We start from the raw sequence: 25,416 nt of genomic DNA, 5'->3' as shown, positions 1-25,416 counted from the left end.
CTGCACACAGTAAGCGCTCAATAAATGCGATTGATTGATTGATTCTCCTGCTTCTCCTGCGCCTCCTTGGCTCTCCCGCTCCTCCTCCTGCTGCTGCTCCTGACCCTCCTTGCCTCTCCTGCTCCTCCTCCTGCTGCTGCTTCTCCAGCTCCTCCCGCTCCTGCTCTTCCTCCTCCTCCTGCTGCTGCTCCTGATCCTCCTTGCCTCTCCTGCTCCTCCTCCTGCTGCTGCTTCTCCAGCTCCTCCTTGCTTCTGCTGCTTCTCCTGCTCCTCCTGCTCCTCCTCCCGACTCGGTCCGGGCTCCTCCCCTCCATCAGAAGCCGAATTCCTGCTCCCCTCCCCGGGAGCAGCAGGCTCCGGCCCAGAGCGCATCCCTCCGGGGCAGCCCGCACATCCCAGCTCCCGGGACCTTCTCCTCCTCCTTCCTCCTCCTCCTTCCCACCCCCTTCCTCCAGCCCAGGCTCGGCTGGCTTCTTCCTGGAGTTTCCCGGAGGCTGGGCGCAGATCAATGGTTCTTCCTGGAGATGCACGCTCAGCTCCGGGCCGGAGGCGGTTAGCAGCCTCCACCTCCAGGGCTGCTCTGCACGGGAGCTGTTCCTGCTGCTCCTGCTCTTCCTGCTGCTCCTGCTCAACCTCCTGAGACCGGAGCACATCAAACTCCCCGCGATGAGGCTGCTGCAGCAGCTGCTGCTGCTGCATGAGTGAAAGGCCGGGGGAACCGCGAGCGCCCCGACACCAGCCCGCCTGCATGGATGTGTTCAGCTTCGTGAAGATTTCCAAGCTCGCAAGGTAGGAAAGGCGGGCGCCCCGGGTCTCTGGAATCCTTTTAAATTTTGATCGGCGCGGGCAGGAAGGGCTGGCTGAACCTGCTCGGCCCCTAGCCGCAGGAGGTGACTTCAAAATAATGATGATGGCATTTGGTAAGCGCTTACTGCGCGTCAGGCACTGTACTAAGCGCTGGGGTGGAGACAAACAAATTGAGTTGGTATCCAGTTGGTAGCGGCGGGAGTCTAGCAGCAAGGATGCCCAAGGTTCATTTACCTTGGAAAGAGTCAGCTGGAGAGTTTGCAGTGGCAGAGGTCAAGTTATTTCAGGGAACAGATAGAGCATAACTCAGGACAGTACATGAAGGCCTCAAGTCTTCTCTCTCTAGGCTGTCCATCCACTGGCCAGTCTCCTGAAAGAGGTCCCAATCCTGTCCGGAGTGCTACACCGTGGTGATCCTCCCATTGGATGTGGTCAACCAAATTGCATAATTGGTCATGGCTGCAGGAGAAGTGAAAAGGATAAGGTGGGAATCTTTTTGCCCTCAGTTGACAATTTCCATTGGCTCCAGGTAATCTCCGATGAGTCTCTGATGTTGCCCCAGATTTTGGAAAGCCCCGTTAAGCCATGAGGTCGGCATGCTTTCTCCAGGATGGCCTCGGGGCAGAAAATAGAGAGAGGGATCCTCAAAAATCCTTTCCGTGTGCCACTTGGACTGGACTGGAATGAGGGTAGAAGGGAAAACCAAATTTTATCTTCATTTTGGGTCAGTAGAACCTAGTGAGGGGATTATCAGACACTTCAGGGGGAAAGGGATTTCAAGAATCGGGGACTGAGGGAGATCATCTTTCCCCTCCTTGCTCCGTGACCGCCTGAAAGGAGGAAACGACATTAGGGCAATAGCAATCTGAGACTGTTCCAGGTCCAATCAGTAAGTCAATCGATCAGTCAATAGTATTTCATTCAGTTGTATTTATTGAGTGCTTACTGGGTGCAGAGCACTGTACTAAGCGCATGGGAGAGTACAGTGTAGCAATAAACAGGCACATTCCCTGCCCACATTGAGCTTACAGTCTTGGATTGTCTGTTCTGTGCCATCACTTGTATTAGGCACTTGGGAGAGAATTATAGAGTTAGTAGGGATCTTCCCTGCCTTCTAGTGTATTGCAATCCATCAGGGATGGCGGATGCTAAAATAATTGATGGCTAGGAGGAGGGAAAAAGGGGTATATGCTTGGTTAGTGCTGAACTCATAGGCTTTATAAGATAAGTTCAGCAGTGAGTGGTCCAGGAAACTGAGAGCCCACAAGTGTTCCAGGTGTTCAGAAATGCTGAAATGACTGATGGGGAGAGTAGAAATTAATGGGAGGACTTCTCCCGAAGGAGGTGTGATTTCAGAAGAGCTTTGATGATGGAGAGAGCTGTGATTTGTCTGATTTGAACAGGATCTGAATGGGACCTGGATTTAAGTGTTTACTTTAACTGTCCTGTCTTGATTCCACAAAACCCCCAGCAGCCAACTCCATTTAAGTAGAAATCCCCTTTGGCTCTTCCCATTCCTGCTCTCCTTTCATATGCTCTCAGCCTTTGCCTAGCTAGCTGGGCCCCTCCCAGTGACCATAATATTGTCCCAGAAATAATCTCCCCAATATCCCGGACCACTTGTACATCAGCTCTCCCTCCCAAAGAAATAGGCTTGGCCGTGCTATCCCTTAAGTGGTCAGAACTTTAGTGTTCTTTGGGGAAAGCACAGGGTTTCCAGATATTTTGCCCTCACTCTATAATCCCTGAGCTCTAGTGTAAACCAAACCCTCTATTAGCTTCTTTTCTGCTTCTTCCAGTGGCTGATTTACAAACAGCTGTTACATGATTTGTTGTATGTTGGTAATGGCTATAAGCAACAGTTTCCAGGGTAGGTGGATGTTTTGAGTTTTCTCTATCTTGGACAGGTAGCCTACTGAAAGGAGATGGAAATTGGGTTTACTATTGTACTAAAGTCACTTAGCTTTACTTAGACTTTTGTGTGTGTGCTAAAAGTATTCTCAACAGGGTAAGGCACTTAAAACTCTTTGCGTTTGAATCAGAGGGAAGAGTTCATTACCACAGGTCTTGGGTTGCTTTATCAATGTTTACAACTCTACCTAACCTTAATAATTCCCTGCCACTCATCAGTGTCATCTTCTCTTTTTGTAAGAGAGCCTTAGATTAGTGGTTGGTTTTAAATGCCGCTTTTCAAGATAGCCATTTAGCCAGGACTTTGGCTTCTGGGTACCAGAATGCTTTCTCTTCTTGATTTTGTGAACTTTCTGCTGAAAAGGAACTCTGTCCTTCCTTACGATCAACCCAAGAATGGTCTCCAGGTCTTGAGGGAGATGGCTTTAGATCAGTGCCTACAGTTTACAAAAATCCATGCTTGGAACTGGATATTCGCCCACGTTTAGAAACGTATTGAAAATGAGGTTATGGAAAATAAATTCTTTTCTCAAAGATGCAGCATAAATGTGCTTGCATTGAAGGATTTTCCTGATTTTGGAATGGATAATCTTCCTGAAAGATTTAGCTTTGATCACAGAAGTGCTTAAAATTCTCCAGACTTAGCAGGTGGCACACTGGCTTTGCAGATGGCCTTTACTACTGCCTCAGTTCTTGTGAATTTGTATGTCTGGAAGAAAATAAAAGGATTGTCATGGAAATTCAAGTTGATGCTTCCATTTCTGTCAGGGAAAGAAGGGAAGCCTAATGATAAAATGGAAAGCTCATCCTGGAAAATCGGTCATAGAATTTGGAATACCAAACCAATGAAAGGATAAACTGGGAGCTTCTTTGGATTTATAAAAATACGCTTGTTTTCATTAAACCACCTTTTTCTGAATCTCTGCCTCCGTTCTGGACCAAATCAGCATTCTAATTGTCTCTTGCAAGGATACCATAGCACTCTGTCCTGCCAGGGGAGCCAGAGCTTGGAATTCAAACAAATTTCAGCCATTCAGTTTACACATTTGCATGTGATCCTCGATTGAACCTCTCTTAGAAGGTACATTATTTCACAGCTCTGTCCCGGGTTGTTTTATCATGTCCTTTTAATTTTCTGTTTATTAGACTTCTTGAGAGTTTACATAGGATTTTATTTCACTGTTTCCTTGGTAACAGTTATATATCATTTCCCATTTCTCCTTGTAGATGAGAGCATTACCGATGATAGGCATATAAACCAGAAATACCTATAAAAATAAGTATGTATTTTTATTACTGCTCTTTGTATCGACTGTGCCACCCATATAGCTTAGGCAGTATTTTTAGCACTTATGAAAACTGATTTAATAGAAAAGCATATGGTAATACCTCCTGACCCCAAGGAGTGTATATGAATCCAAAGAATTCATAGGATTTTTTTCTCCAAGTGATGCCTCCCGTGAATGAACATGACTTCAGTTCTTCTTTTTGTTGTTGATTAATGTGATGGCTATGTTCATTACTTTGTTTTATGTCTGTTCTACTGCTGATGGTTCATCACCTCATCTTACGGATTTAAGCCCTAGGCCAGAGGGGCAATAGAGTCAGTCTATGGTTTATGAAAATAATCAATCAATCAATTGTATTTATTGAGCACTTACTGTGTACAGAACACTGTACTAAGTGCTTGGGAAGGTAAAATATAAGCAAATTGGTAGACATGTTTCCTGCCCACATGCATACAGACTAGAGGGGAGCTTACAGTCTAGAGGGAAGTGGATTATATTACTATGCCTTTACTGTAGACACATTAATTTTACTATTGGTGATGGAAAGATACAAGGTAATCCAGTTGGACACAGTCCCTTTCCCACATAAGGCTCACTTTGGTAATCCCCATTTTACAGATGAGGTAACTGAGGCATAGAGAAGTTAGATGATTTGCCCAAGGAAACACAGCAGACGAGTGGGAGAGCGGGAATTAGAACCCAGAACCTACTGACTTTCAGGCCCATTCTCTATCCACTAGGTTATACTGCTTTGTTGGATGTGAAGGAGGAGGGAGGACGTAGACCAAGGATCGGCAGGGAGTTAAGTGAGATGGAGAGGATCCAGTGAGTAGGTTGGTATTAAGGGAATGAAGTTTGTGGGTTGTGTTTCAGGGAGATAAGGTAGAAGTGGGATGGTTGAGTGCCTTAAAGGGGAAGATAAAGCATCATTTAAACAGAATTTAATTGACTGTGCAATTAATTGTATGCCTAAGTGTTGAGGGAGGGTAACTCCTCAAGGTGGTAGATGTGACTTGGGTAGTTGGGAATTAAATCAGGGAAGGTGTGCTGGAGGACGTTGGCTTATAGGAAGGCTATGAACATGGGGAAAGGTATGGTTTAGGGGCTGGAAAGCTTGCTGCTTCCTTCTCTTCCTGTTTATTCCCTGGTTTCTCATTTTCCTCTTCGTTCGTTTCTTTCCCCTTTGCTTCCACCGCTTTCACTCACCAACCCACTGTCTTTTGGTGCCACCTCCACCACTTGTCAGCTGTGCGATCTTAGGCAAGTCATTCCACTTATCCAAGCCTCAGTTACCTCATCTGTAAAATGGGGATTAATTCTGTGAGCCCTATGTGGGTCATGGATTTGTTTCCAACCTGAATTAGCTTGTTTCTACCCCAGTGCCTGACACATAATGAGTGCTTAATAAAGCCCATAAAAGGTCTCCGAAAAAATTTGTTTTCAAAAGACAAACTGAACCGGGGTACATTCTTTAATGAACCACAGGAAAGAGTGGGAAAAAAATCCCATTTGTGGGCAGAGATGTTTGTACGTGGGATAAAAACCTGTATAGTAGTTTTACCTCTAAGCTCCGTCACATCTGGGGAAGCAGCGTGGCATAGTGGATAGAGCACGGGCCTGGGAATCAGAAAGTCATGGGTTCTAATTCCACCTCTGCCACTAGTCTGCTGTGTGACCTTGGGCAAGTCACTTAACTTCTCTGTGCCTTAGTTATGTCATCTGTAAAATAAGGATTGAGGCTTTGAGGCCCACATGGGACAGGATGTGCCCAACCTGAATTGCTAGTATCCACCTCAACACTTAGTACAGTGTCTGACACATAGTAAGAGCTTAACAAATACCATTATTATTATTATTATTATCTCCTCTGGTGTCTAGGGGGATGAACAGGAGTAACTTTGTAAAAAGCATACAGCTATTGGAAGATCTGTAGGACATTTGAGCCATCTAACCTCTGTGTGCCTCACTTTGCTCATCTGTAAGGTGGGGGTAAAATACCTGCTGTCCCTCAGTCTTAGACTGTGAATGCCATATAGGACAGGGACTGTGTCTTACCTAATTATCTTGTCTTTAGCACAGTGCTTGGCACATATTAAGCACTGAAATAAACACCACCATCATTGTATTCATCGGACTTGAGTTTGAACAATATTGAGCATGAGGTGAATTGTCAGAACTGACCTATAATGCGTTCTTATCTGTTCTGACTGCTTCTGTTTTGGAGATTTTAGTGAATTAAACTTGAGACTCTCAAATATATTAAACCTATATTTTACAAAGATATATAAAATAACAGTTTTAGCTGTATTAAATTTTAATAGCCCAGTAGTTTTATGACCAAAATCAAAAAGAAACCCGGGAGGTATCTCTCTGTAGTAATTGGAAAAGAATGATATCTTTACTTAAAATTTTATACTGCACAGAATGTTTCAATTGCTTTGAATTGAAGTCCTTTAATTCTTATGTCTAGGTTAGATTATCTCTTGTTAGGAATGTAAAATCAGGACGGAGTCCCATCATTTCCCAGTTCCGTTTATTAATTATTCATTACAGGGTATTTTGTAGGCTTAGTATCAAATTAATTTTTTTAAAAGCTTGGGTTACCGGTAATTCTTGTGTAGTCCAAAAGGGAACATCTTGACAGTTAAAACATGAGAACGCTGTATTGTAGCTATTGTTGAACGTTTTCGTATCACGTGTAGGAGCTTTAGTATTTCACTTTCGGCTCATTATCTGGTTTTTGATTATATACACTTTACCTCTCCTCCTTCCCCAATGTTTTCCCCTCCAGGTCTACTATACTTTATACTCTTTTGCTTCCCCCTACATGTAATTCATTTTAGAGAAGCACATAGTCTAGTGGAAAGAGCACAGGGAGTCAAAGAACCTGGGTTCTAATACTGGCTCTGCCACTTACCTGCTGTGTGATCTTGGTCAAGTCACTTAAACTCTGTGCCTCAGTTCCTTCGTGTGCAAAATGGGGATTCAATACCTGTTAACTGTGTTATTTGTCAAACACTTACTATGTTTCAAGCATTCTTCTAAGCCCTGGGGATGATACAGATAACCAGGTCAGACACAGCCCCTGTGCCACACAGGGCTCACAGTCAAAGTAGGAGAGAGAGAACAGGTATTGAACCCCCATTTTACAGATAAGGTAACTGAGGCACAGAGAAGCTAAGTAACTTGCCCAAGGTCACACAGCAGGCAAGTGGTGTAGTCAGAATTAGAAACCAGGTTTTCTGACTCCCGGGTGCCTCTGCTCTTTCCTTTAGGCCATGCTCTCTCCGTTCTCCCTCCTACTTAGACCATGAGGGGGATATGGGACCTGACTATTGTGTAGATACCACAGCATTTATTACAGTGTCTTGCACATAGTAAGAGCTTCACACTTACCACTATTATTATTGTTATTATTTAGTGTCTGCCTTCCCTGCTTGACTGTAATCTCCTTGACTGCAGGGATTGTGTCTACTGATTCTGTGGAACTCTCCCAAGACGTGAGCACAATGTTCTAGCACAGAGTAGGCACTTAATCAATACTGTTTGTAGACTGATTTAAATGTTAACACTTATTCACAAACATGGTTTTCTGGACACGTCATCCCTTGTTTTTGAGGAGACCAAAAGGCTGTTTCAACAGCGGGAGACCCACTCAGCCCAGTAAGGGAGCCAGTCACAGTGATGAGAGCATAATGTGCTTTCATAGGCCACTTTGTTTCATTTTCAGTAAAATTTAGATTCAGATAACTAGGCCGTGGTTTGCATTCAAGCAGATTTGGTTGTGGAATAAGGTTTAACCTTTGAAGGGTGTTCTTATTAATGTGCCTATAAATAAAGCCAATTATTTTCTGTTTGAAAACTTTCCTTTGGAGGCAAAGTAATTTAATAGCATTTGCTTATTTTTCCTTCATTCTGTTTTCTAATTGGTTAGATAATGCCATCATTCACCATCACCAATGTCCCAGTTGTACATTTTGGCATCGGTAATACATGTCTAGAGAAGAAAAGTCTCATCCTTTTCTTTTCCATCTGCAAATTCTGTGTCGATGTGGCATTTCAGAAAAGACTCCCATACGTCTTAGAAAGAAAAGCAGGAACAACAGAATTTAGTGCCTGTCACCTTCAAAAGATTGTAAACTCCTTGAGGAACCAGTAATCTCCCAAGTGCTTAGAATACTACTCTACACACAGTAAGCATTCAAAAAATGCTTTCTTGTTTATATACTAGGATCTATTGTTTTTGTTTCTGAATCTAGATGAATGTGACGCAGAGTTCTTCACAAAAGAAACTGTTAGGAAAATCCGTGCAACATTGTAAAACATCAAGATTAATAAATACAGTGGCAGTCTTTGAAATTCCTTTTAAAACGTTTTCCCCCTTCTGATTTGTGGGGGTTTTTTTGAAAAAAACCAAAATCCTTGTTTCATCTGTATATTTTCAAGATCAAGATTTAAATACGAAGAGGAAACACATTCCTGACTTTTAAAAATCCAACAGTTAATATTACACCATTCAGAATTAATTGAAGCACCAACTTGTGAGCCTTGAATAAACTAATTCATGTCTGTGAAGGGACTGGAGAGAAGCAGAGCTAATGTTTACCAAAATTATGGTTGATGTTGAGGAAATGACAAATTGCAGACTTTGAAGTTCAGCGCTGTCCATGGTAATAGTAATAATTTTGGTATTTGTTAAGCACTTGCCATGTGCCAAGCACTTTTCTGAGCACTGGGGGTTATAGAAGATAATCAGGTTGGACACAGTCCCTGTCCCACATGGGGCTCACAGTCTAAGTAATGATAATAACGGTAATTGCAGTATTTGTGAAGTGTTTACCATGTGGCAGGCACTGTACTAAGCACTTGGGGTCAATACAAGCTAGTCGTGTTGGACACAGTCCCTGTCCCACAGTCTCAATCCCCATTTTGCAGATGAAGTGACTGAGGCCCTGAGAAGTGAAGTCACTTGCCCAAGGTCACACAGCAGGCAAGTGGCGGAGGTGGGATTAGAACCCATGACCTTCTGACTCCCAGGCTGTGATCTAGCCACTACACCATGCTGCTTTGGGACAACAGGCACTGAATTCCCATTTTACAGTTAAGGAACTGAGGGACAGAGAAGTTAAGTGATTTGCCCAAGGTCACTCAGCAGGCAAAGGGCAGTGCCGGGTTTAGAACCCAGTGCCTCCGGCTCCCAGGCCCTTGTTCTTTCCACTAGGCCATGGCTGTCCGCTGTAAACTGATGAAGCTTGGGGAAAGATTTATTTCAAAGGCATACATTCCAAACATAGTAGTCAATTACATCTACACTTTTATAATGCGTACAGGTCAAATTTTGGGTAGCTTCTTTAATTTAATGACATTTACAATCAGGCGCTAGAAAATGGAGACTGGGAGAAGCAAGGAAATTAGGTGCAAAAATAAACCCCAGTTATACTAAGCTTTGATTTTAGGCTTAGGTGGCCTTTTTCCTAACGCTTGCGTAGAATCAGTACTTACTACCTACTCTTACTACTATGTCTGGAATTAAACAATTGACCCACTTGGCTGGACATTTTCCATTCTTGAATGCTTTTGAGATGAAATAAATCAAATCTCCTGTAAGGCACTTCATTGACCTTACTATAATAATAATAATAATGATGGTATTTATTAAGTGCTTACTATGTGCAAAGCACTGTTCTAAGTGCTGAGGAGTTTACAAGGTGATCAGGTTGTCCCACGGGGGCTCACAGTCTTAATCCCCATTTTACAGATGAGGTAACTGAGGCACAGAGAAGTTAAGTGACTTGCCCAGAGTCACACAGCTGACAATTGGCAGAGCTGGGATTTGAACCCATGAACTCTGACTCCAAAGCCTGTGCTCTTACCACTGAGCTACACTGCTTCTCTATTATGATACATTTGGAGGGTAAGAACGGTTCCAATAGATGAAAGTCAATATTGACCCATGCGGATTATTTGAATATGTGTTTTTCTTTGGGCAACTCAGTTTTGATGTTGTTATTGGCTAAAAAAATGTATCCTGGACAGTTCTCGACTCAGTGTCCCTCCCTGTAAATGGAACATTTGCAAGTTTACTGAATTAAGTTAACTTTTTTCTCATCTTTTTTTCTAAATATTACAACCATTAATTTCATCTTTTAAGGATTTGGGTCACAGTAGGTTGAAAGACAAGAGATGAAGGTTTTGTGCCCAAGCTTAGATAAAATTGCTGTTCAGTTAATGTGGCTTTTAATTTTCAAAGATAGTCCTTAGGATTGTAATTACAGTTACCTGCTGCCCTGGGCTATGTATTAGCTTGATGCTTGTAGGATTTCTTTCATGTACTTATAGAGGTTTTTTGTTTTGTTTTCTCAGAGGCATTTTGTTATAGGTAAACTGACCACACAAACCTTAAAGACAGCGGATGGGTTGAGGTGGGTCTTCACATCAGCAGAAAATCTACTGGGGAAAATTAGCCTTGGCCACCTCTGTTTGGAGTGGAAGGAAGATTCTCACAGAGTATCTATCCAACAGCATCCCTGCTGGCATCATCATCAATCGTATTTATTGAGCGCTTACTGTGTGCAGAGCACTGTACTAAGCGCTTGGGAAGTACAAATTGGCAACATGTAGAGACAGTCCCTACCCAACAGTGGGCTCACAGTCTAAAAGTGGGCTCACAGTCTGGCATTGAAGAGGGAGGGAAATCTCACAAGAAATATGGTTAGAATGCATCAGATTTTATGCTTCTGCTGTTCAAACGGTTGGCTCTGGTCACCTGGGTGCCCCTGAAGTAAATTCTGATGGATTGCAACAATGCTAAAAGAACAGAAACAATCACCTCCTGCAGATTCCCTAATAATAATAATAATAATAATGGCATTTATTAAGCACTTATGTGCAAAGCACTGTTCTAAGCAGTGGGGGGATACAAGGTGGTCAGGTTGTCCCACGGGGGGCTCACAGTCTTAATCCCCATTTTACAGATGAGGTAACTGAGGCACAGAGAAGTGAAGTGACTTGCCCAAAGTCACACAGCTGACAATTGGCGGAGCCGGGATTTGAAACCCATGACCACTGACTCCAAAGCCCGTGCTCTTTCCACTGAGCCACGCTGCTTCTCTAGCTTCTCTGGCTAGTCGAAAGAGGAGTTGAGAATCTTCCCCACATCAGATGTGGTCACCGCTGTGGGAATCCTATAGATCTCATCCAATAATAATAACAATTATGGCATTTATTAAGCGCTTACTATGTGCAAAGCACTGTTCTAAGCGCCGGGGAGGTTACAAGGTGATCAGGTTGTCCCACGGGGGGCTCACAGTCTTAATCCCCATTTTACAGATGAGGTAACTGAGGCACAGAGAAGTGAAGCGACTTGCCCAAAGTCACACAGCTGACAATTGGCAGAGCCGGGATTTGAACCCATGATCCAATCCCTCTCCTATCCATTTTGCCACACTCAAACAGAGTGTGAAAATCTGGACACGCTTTGTATTGCATGATGGGAATCTTCCTTTTGACATTTAGCAGCTGAAAGGCCACTAGAGCCTTTCAAAGACAATAGAACCTAATGAATAAATGTCTTCCCTGAGATTATCTGCTAGTGTCCTCTAGAGAGATTTTCCATGATGAATAGTTATGTCAGGCATGTAAGGGAGTGGAGAAATAATGAAAACAAAATAATGTGAGAAGTTGCCCTTCTTGGTTTAGAAGATAGTTCTTGTCTCTCTTTTTGAGCTCTGTGTATTGTATAATCCTGCTCATGGCATTTCAATATACAGTGGAGATTTCAGTTGTAAATACTGTTCCTAATTGTGGTGACCTTGGCAAGGGTATGGACATCAGCAAGAGTTGAAGACTATTTTTGCAGCCAGAACAGGAGGAGTTGTTGGCCTGAGAGCGAAAGCTGGTTAGTTCACACAACACGCACCGAGATGTTGAGTTCTAGGAAAGGAGCAATTGTATTGAGCATCAATGAAAGGAGTTTAGGACGAACAGGTTCAGAAAAATCTAAAGCCAGCACTGAGACTGAGCTTTCTGTTTTTAGCAGAAATCTAGTCCCCAAAAATGTGGGAAGGACAAATTCCTGAAAATGAAAGACCTAAAGCCCTAATCAGCAATAAATCCAAAAAGTACAATTCACCCACATATGATCTCTATTGTGGAAACTTCAAGATCAATAGGAAGACAAGTTAAAGGGCCAGGATATGTCCTTATTGGGCCTTCTTATACCCGGTTATGTCTTTCCTTATGCTCCGGTCACATCGACAAGGGGGCCAGGACGCCTTGCCAGAACATACTGAAGAGGTTGTCATGAGCAGAGGCTAGAAGGACAGCTTGAGAAAGAATGTGAGACAGCAGCTATTTGGGCATGTTTATTAATGTGAAGAATGAGGGGAAGTTGAAGTATTATATTACTATCAGGTCTGCATCTTGAGACTTGCTGCCTTGTTTTCACTCCTTCTGTCTCCTAGCCCCACCTCCTCTGCCCTGGTCTTAACAATAATAATAATAATAACAATAATAATAATGGTAAGTGCTTTATTATGTTCCAAACACTGTTCTAAGCTCTGGGGTAGTTACAAGTTGATCAGGTTAGACACTGTCCCTGTCCCACATGGGGTTTTATCTCCATTTTACAGATACGGTCACTGAGGCCCAAAGAAGTGAAATGACTTGCCCAGAGTCACACAGGAGACATGTGGCAGACTGGAGTTAGAACCCAGGTCCTTCTGACTCCCAGCCCTGTACTCTACCCACTAAGTCACGCTGCTTCTCTAGCAGAGAAGCTGCTTCCCCAGCCTCTCCCTTTCCTCAGCTTTGCTGCCTCTCGTTTCAGTCCTTTTTTGCCTCCCAGTCAGAAGAGTTGACAATCCGCTGCTTCTGAAACTCAGACAGTTTGGTTTTATTGAAGTCAACTCCAGGGATTTGTAGGTGGCTCGGGTAGGCGAGTACTTAATTCAGCTCTTGAGGGAGGTAAGTGTGTGTTACCCCAGGGCAAGCCAGCTAATGTAGTGGCACCAGGCTGGTCAACACCCTTCCAAGTCACCGGAGCCCAGCTCGAATGCATGCCGACCCAAATTTGCAAAGCTTGGCTACTGGTCATGTTATGTGGCTAACAACCCGCCCTTTCAGGGCATAATCAAGTTTCCCAAGCTGCCTGAGCTTATCTCCTAGATCAGGTTTGCACTTGGCATTTGAGAGGAAGGATCAGAGAATTAAGCTGCCTTGAGTACCATTTCCCTCTTCCCAAAAGCCTGGTTGAATTTGGAAAGCTGAGAATTCTTTTTCCCATGGAAGCTTTGCAGTGGTGCTGGATGGCGGTGCGGAGGGGGGGGAGTCCAGTATCGCTACACTCTTATTGTTGGAAGAAGCTCATTAAGGAAAGGTTCCATTACCTCGGGATGTTCCAAGCCAGCCCACGGGGATGAACTGGGCCTCGTCCTTGCAGTCGTGGCCCCAGTGAATGCGGTAACAGGTGAATCCGTCGGTCGCCGTGTCCAGTGGGATGGCGTCATCCCTAGCCACCCAGAAGGGGCAGGAGATGAGTGAAAGCTGAGCTTTGTGCCATTTAAACAGTTTACAAAAATAGCTCGATGCCTGTAGAAATGGGGCAGCCAGGCAATGCTCCCGGTGATGGACATGTGGTCAAGGCAAAGTAAAACCCTCAGGACAGCCCAAACCTTGAGCCCTTGCCCTGTCTAAAAGGACAAAATGCAACAACCCTAAAACCCAGTCACTAAAGTTCAGTCCCTGCTTGACGGAGGGGATGTACAGTAAGGGGCAACAGGATCCTCAGGCATCAACCCATTGAAGCATGGAGCACCAGGGAACACTGGGCCACAGGGAGCATTCTGAGCTAGTGTCTGGTGGGATGAAGGTCACAGCTTTCCGTCCTGTTGTGTACCTGAAAACTCGGAAAGTACTGACAAAAATACTTATGTTCCGGTAGGTTTCAAATTCAATTTCCTGGGGTCATAAAATGCACTCTAATAAGAATTTGCGGCTGTCAAGTCCACTCTGATTAAAGAGAATGATTGATGTGTTGTAGTCTTGGAGATAACGTTTGCAGCTGTCTACTTCTTGACATAGAAAAGGTGATGGAAGGTTTTATAAAACCTAAAAAGGAATCCTTGGATCCCCTTGCTGAGGCCCACATTTTTTAAATGGCTGGCTCACTCGTAGCTTTGGTTTGCATAGCTTGTCCCAGCTCCCCAGGTCTTTGTTGGGGGGGCACTGTAACGTCACCCCTCTTCCTCCCTTTTCCTGGCAGCTAGGAAGTGTTGAACACCTCCGGGGAGTGTAGCACCTGACCAGGCACTCTGGGTACAGCACACGTATCTGTCATCCTAATAAGAAAGATGAGGCAAATACATATTGGTGAGATTAAACCCGCTTTTCCCCAGTTCCCTCTTCCTTCTGTGTCATTTCTGCACTTGGGTTTGTGAGCTTTGGGCATTTGGTATTTGCCCCACCCTCAGCTCCACAGCACTTGTGTACATTGCTATACATTATATGTCATAAATTATTAAATTAGGATCTGTCTTCCCTTCTAGACTGTAAGCTCATTGTGGGCAGGGAACGCGAGGACCAATTCTGTTGTATTGTACTATCCCAAGCGCTTACTACAGTGCTCTGCATACTGCTGTTCAATAAATACCACTGATTGATTGGTTGATTAAGCTCCTGGAGGTCAGAGATTGGGTCCACTCATTTTAATGGTCTCTCCCAAACACTTAGTATGATGCTCTGCACATAGTAGATGCTCAATAAATATTATTAATAGGCGAATTGGCATCTTGGTGGCCAAGTTAGGCCTTGCCTCTCATTCCTGCAGCACCAGGGCTGTGCTTTAGGTTCAGAGGTGAACCTACTGATGATGAGATTTTTGATGTGTGCTAGTGAGGCGGGAAGAATCAATGGGGGACTGTCCACCCTTCTACATTCTGGGCATGGGAAGCATGCAGTCTGCTACCATGTTGTCATTTGTCACCCACAGTTCATGATGGCTGTTTACCAGGCTGAAATATCTTTGGTTGCCTTCTCCAGACTGTATATGGCTGTGCCACAGAGTTTGAGGTTTTGCTTCATCGTGTCTGAATTATTATTTCTGCCCACAAAGATCGCAGTTTCCTCACTTCAGCTCAACTTAGACCAACTGTTTGGGTGTCTGGCTGGTTTCCATTCACCTGCCGCTTCCAGCAAAGACAAGACGCGATGAGGCCGGTGCAGAAAAACTGGCCTCCTGGACCTCATTGTTGTGCACAGCTGCTCTCAGGAGGCTCAGTGACTCTATGGAGTTCCCTGAGTGCTTGGCATTAGGGCCTTTTTTTAAGATGGCAGCAATGGGGTGACACTGAATCTGGTGTCAGGCTATAAACAGATCGCTCAATATTCCATAGTGTAGAGGCGGCAAGGACTTTGGCCAAATTTGAATCATTACATTTTCCTCACCTTGGCAGCCGTGTCTGACGGGAACACTCACCTCCTTGCCATCTGCTTTCCTTCATCTCCAAGATGGAAGCTGGGATCCATCCTTGGCTTCTGCTTCCACGTACAAGTAAGAGTAAATGTAAGAAGGTCATTTTGCTGCATTACTAAAGTCATTTCTGAGGCTATGTGGGAGGATACTAGGAGAAGAGGATAAGTCAATAGAAAGCAGACCTGTCCTTGTAATATCTTTTTGGGCAGAGATCACATATGTCAACTCTGTGGTAGTGTACTTTCCTAAGGGCTTAGGAAGTTACTCTGCACACAGAAAATACTCAATAAATACCATTTATTGTCCGATAGTTATAGATGCACAGGGAAATGGTAGGTAAAAGATACCTGTCCCATTTTGAGAGGTATGGTAGGAGAAAGGAATGTGCAGAAATTCAGATAAGACATTGGCACAAAGACATTTAGAATGAGTGAATGAGAAGGTAGGAGAGAAGGTCTTAGAGACAAAAAAAAAAATGAAGCCATTGTGTAAAACAAGAATAAAGATGTAACTGCCTGTTGTCCAGCCCACTAAAATACTCTACATGTATTGATCTGCCCAGGTAAGCTAAAGTTAATAAATGGGCTGTAGTCTTTGGGTATTAGAGATCGCCTCAAAATCGGCTGAATTGGGCTGGCCATCTGCAGCAGGTGAAGACTCATGGTTACCATAGCAGATGCTGGGAGAGCTGAAGAAGGGTGGCTGTTGATTCAAAGGGGAAAGGCAGCTAATAATAATGATAATTGTGCCGAACACTGAACTAAGCACTGGGATAGACACAAGATATTGAGGTCAGATACAGTGCCCCACTTAGGGCTCTCACAGTCTGGTGGGGAGAGAAATGGTTATGGAATCCCCTATTCTACAGATGAGGAGACTGAGGCACAGAGCAATTAAGTGACCTGCCCCGGGTCACATAACAGGTAGGATGTGGAGCCGTGATTAGAACCCAGGTTCCCTGACCCCCAGACCTGTGCTCTTTCTACTAGGTCATGCTACTTCTCTTTAGCTGTTCAAGGACACACTGAAATATTGGAACATCGCAAGCATCCAGTAAGTGGTGCAAGGAAGCAACCAGCAAATGAAATTGGGGCAGGTGGTATAGTGAGTGACGTGTGAGTCAAAATGGGGAACTTTGGCATTTTAATGCCGTGAATGGGGAAACCCAGGACTTGAGAGTAACAGAAAACCAAGCTGATAGTGTAAAAAAGCGCCTCTCAGGGATGCACCTGGAGAGTTTCCAGTACTCTACAAGTCTCGACTACGGGAAAGAGAGTCAAGCAGAGGCTTCAGTCTCTCATCCTATCCCGACTGGATTACTGCATCAGCCTCCTCTCTGATCTCCCATCCTCCTGCGTCTCCCCACTTCAGTCTATACTTCACGCTGCTGCCCGGATCATCTTTGTGCAGAAACACTCTGGGCATGCCACTTGGCCATGAATTCACACTGCAGCCCTGTCCACACGGCATTGCTTCGTGCATTGCGTCATCTCCATGCTTATCTCTACATGTACAGGAATACACTTTCATTCTCTCAGCCTCACCTGTTTAAGATCTGGGGTAGATCTGGTGGAGTTGGGGGCAAGTGAGTACCCTCTGTCCTCAGACTGATACTGAATTTTCCAGGCCTCTGCTCCTGATACTAGCCCCCCCCCAAAAGAAGGTAGTTCTACTTTTTCTGCCTCACCCCCATCCTGCCACTAATATCTCACCACTATCTCCCTCTGCCTGATTCTATCATGCATGTTACTGGATCCCTGCTGGAAGATCCTCTTGGAGTATTACTAATAATTTAATAAATTATTATTGCTATTATTACTTCTGCTTATTTTTCCTGTGTTGTTTTCATTGCACAGCTAGGCAAATGGAGAAATTAGCTTAGCCAGTGACCTCCCCCAGAAACCAGAGAAATTGGAGATTTGGAAATTGGAAACAGAATCTGGAGGGCCTAATCTCAGGCTAGTTTTTAATCTACTATGCAGCAGGAGACCCTGTGTGGTTTTTTAGTCTCCTCAGTAAGCATTACTCATGTCCTAAACTGCCCTAAACTGCCCCTTTCAAGGGCTGCTTAGCTTTTCATTTGCCTTTCTAGTTCCCTTTCTTTTGAATGTTCTTCTCTAAGTGCTCCCATTACCTGTGATTTTCAGTTATTTCTCTTTTCTAAATGTCAGTCCTCCCATGCCAAGATTGTCGTGGGACCCCTGTCCCACAGGGATCAGGGACCATCTCTGATTTCATTTATTTGTATTCACCCAGACACTTAGTACATAGCAGATACTCAATAAATATCAGTATTACTAATGGGCACTGGACAAGGTGTTTAAGAATACATGAGAGGAGAAAAAGACTCGGCCCCTACCTTGAGGAGTTTTAGAAGATTATAAGGCTCTAAGTGATTTGAGCGTTGCTTAATTTGTGCCAAGCCTTCCTGAAATTCAACCCTAGCATCTCAGGGCTTGCCATTTCACCAAGTATGGTACTGCTTGCATAAGTTCCATGGCTACTGATTAGACCACGAGTACCATAGACTGATTAAAGCTCTGTTTTTGAGCTTTGGGGAGCTGTCTTCATTTATCATTAACTCTGCAGCTGTCTAAGTTATGAATGATGGGATTTAAATTTTGAATCTACATGCTTAATCATACTTATTAAAATTTTAGTCCCAGAAGCTGGCGTATATTTATTGACTTCGTATTAATCAGTTGTTTTACTCTCACCCCTAAATTAGAAAAAGATGTGAAATTAAAAGCTTTTGGGCTTTCTATTTTCATGAGCCACAAAATAGTAACTAATAGAAAGTTCTGTTTTGTTTCCTTCTCAGTGGACATTGATTTAGAACGCAACTATTTAAGAAAAATAATTGTTGGTTGTACTACAGGAAATGTGCCTTGTTCAAATTAAGTTAAATGTTTCATCATAAAGGCTAACTGGCCAAAATCACAAAGATTCTCTGTTTGTTCTTTTGAAGCAGTCTCTTGCTTTTTGAGATGACGGTTGCTATTGAATAGGAGAAATGTGGTGGTTTTTAGAATGGAATGGACATCTAGTTGTATAAACTGTATGTTTCTATTCTTCTCACTTAATATATCTACTCTTCTCACTTAATAACCGTAATCTAGGATAAGCCCTAAATTTACGGAGGTATAGCTTAGGCTAAGAGAAATGTGCCACCACATGAAACTTGCCTTCTGGTGGATCCTGGCAGGGCCAGACACTGTAGCTCCATTTTCCTCACCTCTTTTCTCTACCCTCAGGAGAGCTATGCCATGCCCTGGAAGTAGAGGAGCCATGCTCCTCCCAGGATGTTCCAACTAAATCAGTACCAGGTCTGTGAACTAGCTGTCTAGCAACTCCAGTATTTAAATATAATATTTGTTGATCTCCTTTTGGTTTAAGTAAAAGGACTGAGAGCAGTTGCACCGTAGAGAAAACATATGGATTCAGACTTTAAAAAAAAATGCTGATTTCTAGGCCCGTCCCTTGCATTCACAGCTGTTGTCTAGTCTGTTACTATCTGAGGTGTTTTTACTGCAGTGCTGTGTCTCTTTTGAGGCGTTAATGGTGCATTAGATAAGGCTAACCGGGATGGTGTAGTAATTCTCCCGGGGCAGGAAGATGGGTATCATGACCTATCTGTAACAAGTATTTCCAGTCCAGGGCTGGGATTGCCCAACATTTTCTCTGAAAAAGGATTCTCAAACTTGGTAATTTCATGGTATGTCCCCCTTTAAGGCTCCAGTTCCCATTCTCTCCTCTCTTCAAAACCTCTTGCAAAGGAAAAAATATTGTTCAGAATTAGGTTTACTCATGACTTCATAACTCTTGAAGGCAGGAATGATGGAACATTCCAGCAGGTGGACCCCGTTTGAGGAGTCATTTTAGTACTTATAATGTTAAGAAATACATGAATTAACATTTACAAAACATCTATACTCACATGTATGTATTTTTATGTATTCAAGTATATATAAGATATATACACATATATCTCTTCCCTTTTTGCTCGTACATGAAAACTTGTCATTGTTATTGACAGTGTTAGATAACATGTCTAACTCTATTATGTTCTTCTGAATCCTTATACAGTGTAGTGCATAAAGTAAGTGCTCAATAAATACTGGTGATTTGTTGCTTGAAAAACTTGAGTTGCAGTAGTAGTTTATCTCAGGAATGGATATTTTGGTGAGGTTTCTTTTTCTTAAACTTTCCAACTAAATGTTTTAAGAAAGCATATGTTGTCAAATTTCAGATACTTTTTGCTTGCTATTAATGCACTGAGTCACATAGAGATTCTAAGTTGGCATATACTTGACTTTGCACTGAATTATGTATTCAGTCAAGAAAACGGTGTCGGGAAAAACCAATGAATTTTCAAAACAAGTATATCGGTCAGGGCAAGTCATATTATGGAAAAGACATTTCCTGGCCTCTTTGTTAAAGATTTAGTTTTTTAAAGGTTTTAATGCTGAGGAAAAGGAGGTCAGGATAGGAACCTATGAATCTATTAACTGAGCTCTTAGTAAGAGGGCAGTTAAGATTCATAAACCAATATTGGTTTATGAATAGCGGCATTCAGTTAAATGATGAGTACCAAAACATTTTCCATGATTTCCAGATATGTGGCTGAAATAGTGAAACCTAGTTAGGAGAGTGGCTGAGATAACTCACAGTCAATCCCCATTTTACAGATGAGGTAACTGAGGCCCAGAGAAGTTAAGTGACTTGCCCAAAGTCACACAGCTGACAATCGACAGAGCCAGGATTTGAACCCATGACCACTGACTCCAAAGCTCGTGCTCTTTCCACTGAGCCACGCTACTTCTCTGCCAGGGACCTGAGAAGAATCTTAACCTTTTAATAACTGAGGAACTTGAGGCAGAGCCACAGTGAATTAACTCTGCAAGTTGGATAACTGGCAATTACCACCAGTGCTTATGTGAGGAAAATCATTCAGATGCTGGGAACTTGACATGGAATAATATGCACTCTGAGACCCATTGTTAAGAATTCCATACTGGAATTCAGGTGACCCCTAGGAGTGACATTATTATTTCAATGTCTAGGAAAATTCCCAAAGAGCCCTCATTTACAGCGTGGCTTCTGTAGCAAATTCACCTTATAATGAAAATGAAGTGATCTGTTTTTTTGCATTGCTTAGGAATTGTGAGGAAGTCCTTGGCACGTAATCTGAGAAGGAGCAATCATTCTGCTCCTCCTTTGAATGGCCTGACTGAGTTTGGTGACCACATTAGGCTCCTAGATTACCCTACTGCAAGCCTTCACATGGAGGAGAGCATTGAGAAGAGGGAAAAGCAAAAAGCAAAGTTAGGGTTTTCTTGCATAATATTTAGTTTGGGGTGTGGGGGAGCTGAAGCTGGATTGTTTTACTTTGGCTTTGCATGTTTCTATATTCGGTGTTCACATGATAGGCAGTCTTTCATTTATATTAATTGTGGAATTTAAGTGGTTACTATGTGCCTTATAAACACTGGGGTATATACAGTTCAATCAGATCAGCAGCAGAGAGGAAGTGTGGCTAAATGGAAAGAGCACGGGCTTGGGAGTCAGAGATCATGGGTTCTAATCCCAGCTCTGCCAGTTGTCAGCTGTGTGACCTTGGGCAAGTCACTTAGCTTCTCTGTGCCTCAGTTACCTCATCTGTAAAATGGGGATGAAGACTGTGAGCCCCATGTGGGACAATCTGATCACCTTATATCCTCCCCATTGCTTAGAACAGGGCTTTGCACATAGTAAGCGCTTAACAAATGCTGTTATTATTATTATTATTATTATTGTTATTATTATTAGACATCCCCTGTCCCACATGGGGTTTACAGTGTATAGAGGGAGGGAACAGTATTTACTCTCCATTTTACTGATGAAGAAACAGAGGCACACGGAAGTTGTGACTCCCCTGAGATCACACAGCAGTCAAGTGATGGAACCGGGATTACAATCCCAATCTCCTGACTCCCAACCCTGGTCTCTTTCCAGTAGGCCACACTGTTTCTCACCGTGTTCCTCAGTGCACCTGGATAAGGAGGGGCTAATGCTTTCCAACCTCTTCAGGTGAACTAGGCTGGCAGCGTTCTCACCTATGTATTTTCCTATTGGGATAGATGGTGCTAAACCACTCTTTACTGGTCAAAACTCCTTCGAGAGGTTAAGTTTTCAGCAAGTAGAAGTAATTAAATGAGTTTAAAATAATGTAAATGTACTTATCTACATTGTAAATGTACAAATAATGTTAGTACAACAGAACCTCCTTACTCAAATATTTGATAGAAGGAATAGCATCTCACTTGCTTATGTGTTTTTTTATTAAAAGCACTACTCTATGTGTATAAATGTGCTCTAAAGCACTCACGAGAAAGGCAGGTAGGTGGACTTGTTAAAGCATGTAAGATGAGAGCAGAATTATTTGTGTATCCATCATAAATAGGTTAAAGTCTCGGGGCAGCTAGATTTCCAATAGTTTAATTCTTTTTGTACTGCTGTGTACTTAATACTCAATCAGTAGTAGCTTTGTCTGAGAAGTTCACCATGCTTTAATTCAGCCTTTCAACTAAAGAAGATCTCTTTCTATTTACTATCTTTTGTGTTCACCAATCTTAACAGGAGACTGGAGCCGGTAAGAATCCAAGGGTGAGTAAGGTAGTAGAGTTAGTGGGGTGGTGAGACTTCTACTCTTGTTTATCACAGCCGTAATAATTGTGAGGGTTGGAATTGTATTTGTGGGAAGAGGCTTGGCAGCATTTTGGTCCATGGTAGCGGGAAGCATCCATTTGTGAAACATTTCTTGCCATTCCAAACATCATATGTGATATGGTTCCTGTGTAAAAATGGGGAAAATGAAGATGACTGGGTCAGTCAAAAGATGAGGATGTTTCCTGCCCTGTGCAGAAGACTATGTCATTTCTCTTCATCTAGCAAGTTTCTCTTTATTAGGCTGTCATTGGTTGAGACCAAAACTGTTTCCTCTTTCTAGAATGGCCCTGCACTTCTTGTTCTTGGTTGGCAATAGAGTCTCTACATAAGGAGAACTAGCTGGCCCCTGACCCAAAGGTGACAACCATACTGAGTATCAGGAGACCCAGTCAATGGATTTCTTGCTCAAACACTCCATTCTAACCTGCTTCTCATTGCCTTGCAACCACAAAAGATGCTTTTGTTCTCATCACTTCTAAGCTGTTTTGGGTCTCTCTATACTGTTCCAGGAAATTGTGGCCACCTTGGTGTGAAATTTCACTGTAGCAACCCCAATGCTTAGGTTAATTTGGTATATGTACATGATAAAATCAAGCAATTGATATTCATTTAACATCTTTTCTGTGCGGAGTACTGTACTAAGCATTTGGAAGTGTACAGTAGAATTAACAGACATGATCCCTGCCTCTGACGAGCTCACAGTCTATCTTATGATCCCTTGTAGGAAGTAAAATGAATTCAGAAAGTCTTAGGGCCTGGTGACATTATAATATTCAGATAGTCTGGAGGGAGCTCCACCAGAAATCCCCTACGTTTTGTTTGGAATACATAGAGGAGAAAAATGGTGTTTGAGTAAGAAGAGCAGTGAAGTGACCTACTGTGCTCTACCTGATGAGAAGCAGCATGGCCTAGTGGATAGAATGTGAGCCTAGGAATCAGAGGGACCCGGATTCCAATCCCAGCCCTACCACTTGCCTGCTTTGTGATCTTAGGCAAGGCATTTCACTTCTCTGTGCCTCAGTTACCTCAGCTGTAAAATGGGGATTAAGACTGTGAACACCCTATGGGATAGGGACTATGTCCAACCCGATTTGTTTATATTCACCGCATTGCTTTGTACAGTGCCTGGCACATAATAAGTACTAAAGAAATATCACTATTATTATTATCATTATTATTATTACCACCTGCTGCCAGGACCGGAGAGTCTCAAGGAGGCAGAGGACACCTGTCATTAAAGAGTTTCCTTAAACTCAGTGGGGCTGGCTGGCTTATTCACTCAGGATGTCTAAAAGCAACAGATTTATCATCATCTTTTGGAGTTGCTCTTTTAAATGGAGGGGAAACCAGGTGAAGGAGGAAAAAAAGGGTATAAAATCAGCCTCTATATTTAGCGTTAATCAGCTTTTCATTTTTTACTTCCTGTAGCCACATCTTGCTGAATATGTCATCAGCAGAGCCACCTGCCTGGGCAGCACCTTATTTTTTTCTGCTGCTGATTAACTCAAAGGGTGGTCTTCTCTGCCTGACCCTTCACCCCTCCATTTTCAGCACCGCCTCTACAAATGCTGTCCGCGGCCTGGTTCCAGAAGCTGGGAGAAGGGGTGTGGCCTCTGGGGGTGGTGGTGGATGAAATCTTTTCATGCTATTTATCGAAAGTCTGGTTATGCTTGGCAGAACGCAGCCATTCTTGGAGAAAGTGTGGGCTGGTATAGGCTTTGAATGGGAAAAAAAACCCAACAAAATATTGGTGCCAAATGCTGACATGGAGGAGAGTTTGAGAGGTGGAAAGAGAGGAAGTTCTGTTTTCCCTATGCCTGACTTGGCTGCCCTGTTTCAAAACATTCAGGGGAGACAGATTCCCCCACATTCGGTCCTTAGAGAAGTGATTAGTTTTGTTGTGGCTGTCTAGAGTTTCAGGTGTCGCATTATTTCTATCTGCAGCACAAATTGATTTTGCATTGGCAATCAGGTGAGAGGGGAGATTCAAGTGAGCTGTGATTATAAAATGATATACTTTAGGTACAAGGTAAAGATATTCCAGTTTTTCTACACATATTTGCTTGGTACTGAATTCCCTACAGGCATTTTTATTTCACTGAATGAATGCAAAAAGATTATAAACATAAAGTTCCAGGAAGAAATAGCAGTATGGTGATTTGCATTAAGACATTTTCATCAGTTAATCAGTGGTATTTATTGAGCCTTCACTATATGCAGAGAGTGTACTAAGTACTTTGGAGAGCACAATAGAGTTAGTAAACAGGGATCCCTGACTTCAAGGAGTTGGCAATCTAGGGGGAGAAAGGCATTAAAATAATCAATCAATCAATCAATCTTATTTATTGAGCGCTTACTATGTGCAGAGCACTGTACTAAGCGCTTGGGAAGTACAAATTGGCAACATATAGAGACAGTCCCTACCCAACAGTGGGGCAGCAAACCTTGTGACTCCCAGGCCCGTGCCCTATCCCTATGCAGCAGACAAATGGCAGCAAACCTTGGGACTCCCAGGCCCGTGCCCTAACCCTATGCAGCAGACAAATCATCAGCATCATCAATTGTATTTATTGAGTGCTTACTGTGTGCAGAGCACTGTACTAAGCGCTTGGGAAGTACAAATTGGCAACATATAGAGACAGTCCCTACCCAACAGTGGGGCAGCAAACCTTGTGACTCCCCGGCCCGTGCCCTATCCCTATGCAGCAGACAAATGGCAGCAAACCTTGGGACTCCCAGGCCCGGGCCCTAACCCTATGCAGCAGACAAATCATCAGCATCATCAATTGTATTTATTGAGCGCTTACTGTGTGCAGAGCACTGTACTAAGCACTTGGGAAGTACAAATTGGCAACATATATAGACAGTCCCTACCCAACAGTGGGGCAGCAAACCTTGTGACTCCCCGGCCCGTGCCCTGTCCCTATGCGGCAGACAAATGGCAGCAAACCTTGGGACTCCCAGGCCCGTGCCCTAACCCTATGCAGCAAACAAATCATCAGCATCATCAATTGTATTTATTGAGTGCTTACTGTGTGCAGAGCACTGTACTAAGCGCTTGGGAAGTACAAATTGGCAACATATAGAGACAGTCCCTACCCAACAGTGGGGCAGCAAACCTTGTGACTCCCAGGCCCGTGTCCTGTCCCTATGCAGCAGACAAATGGCAGCAAATCTTGTGACTCCCAGGCCCGTGCCCTAACCCTATGCAGCAGACAAATCATCAGCATC

The 25,416-nt window shown here is 43.3% G+C and overlaps 1 protein-coding gene across 2 annotated transcripts in view; it reads left to right on the top strand.

Annotated features, from left to right (window-relative positions):
- Positions 1 to 345: 345 nt before the first annotated feature.
- The window catches only part of FRMPD4 (FERM and PDZ domain containing 4), a 254,040-nt gene continuing 228,969 nt past the window's right edge, over positions 346 to 25,416 (top strand). For both annotated transcript variants that reach the window (XM_038757339.1, XM_038757341.1), the window contains exon 1: positions 346 to 789. In XM_038757339.1, coding sequence (XP_038613267.1) covers positions 698 to 789 — 92 coding nt within the window. In that variant the 5' untranslated portion in view covers positions 346 to 697. The remainder of the gene's footprint in view (positions 790 to 25,416) is intronic.

This window comes from Tachyglossus aculeatus, chromosome 15 (genome assembly GCF_015852505.1).
Source record: "Tachyglossus aculeatus isolate mTacAcu1 chromosome 15, mTacAcu1.pri, whole genome shotgun sequence".
Lineage (NCBI taxonomy): Eukaryota > Metazoa > Chordata > Mammalia > Monotremata > Tachyglossidae > Tachyglossus > Tachyglossus aculeatus.
Note: the sequence above shows the minus strand (reverse complement) of the source record. Positions and strands in the feature narration are given on the sequence as shown.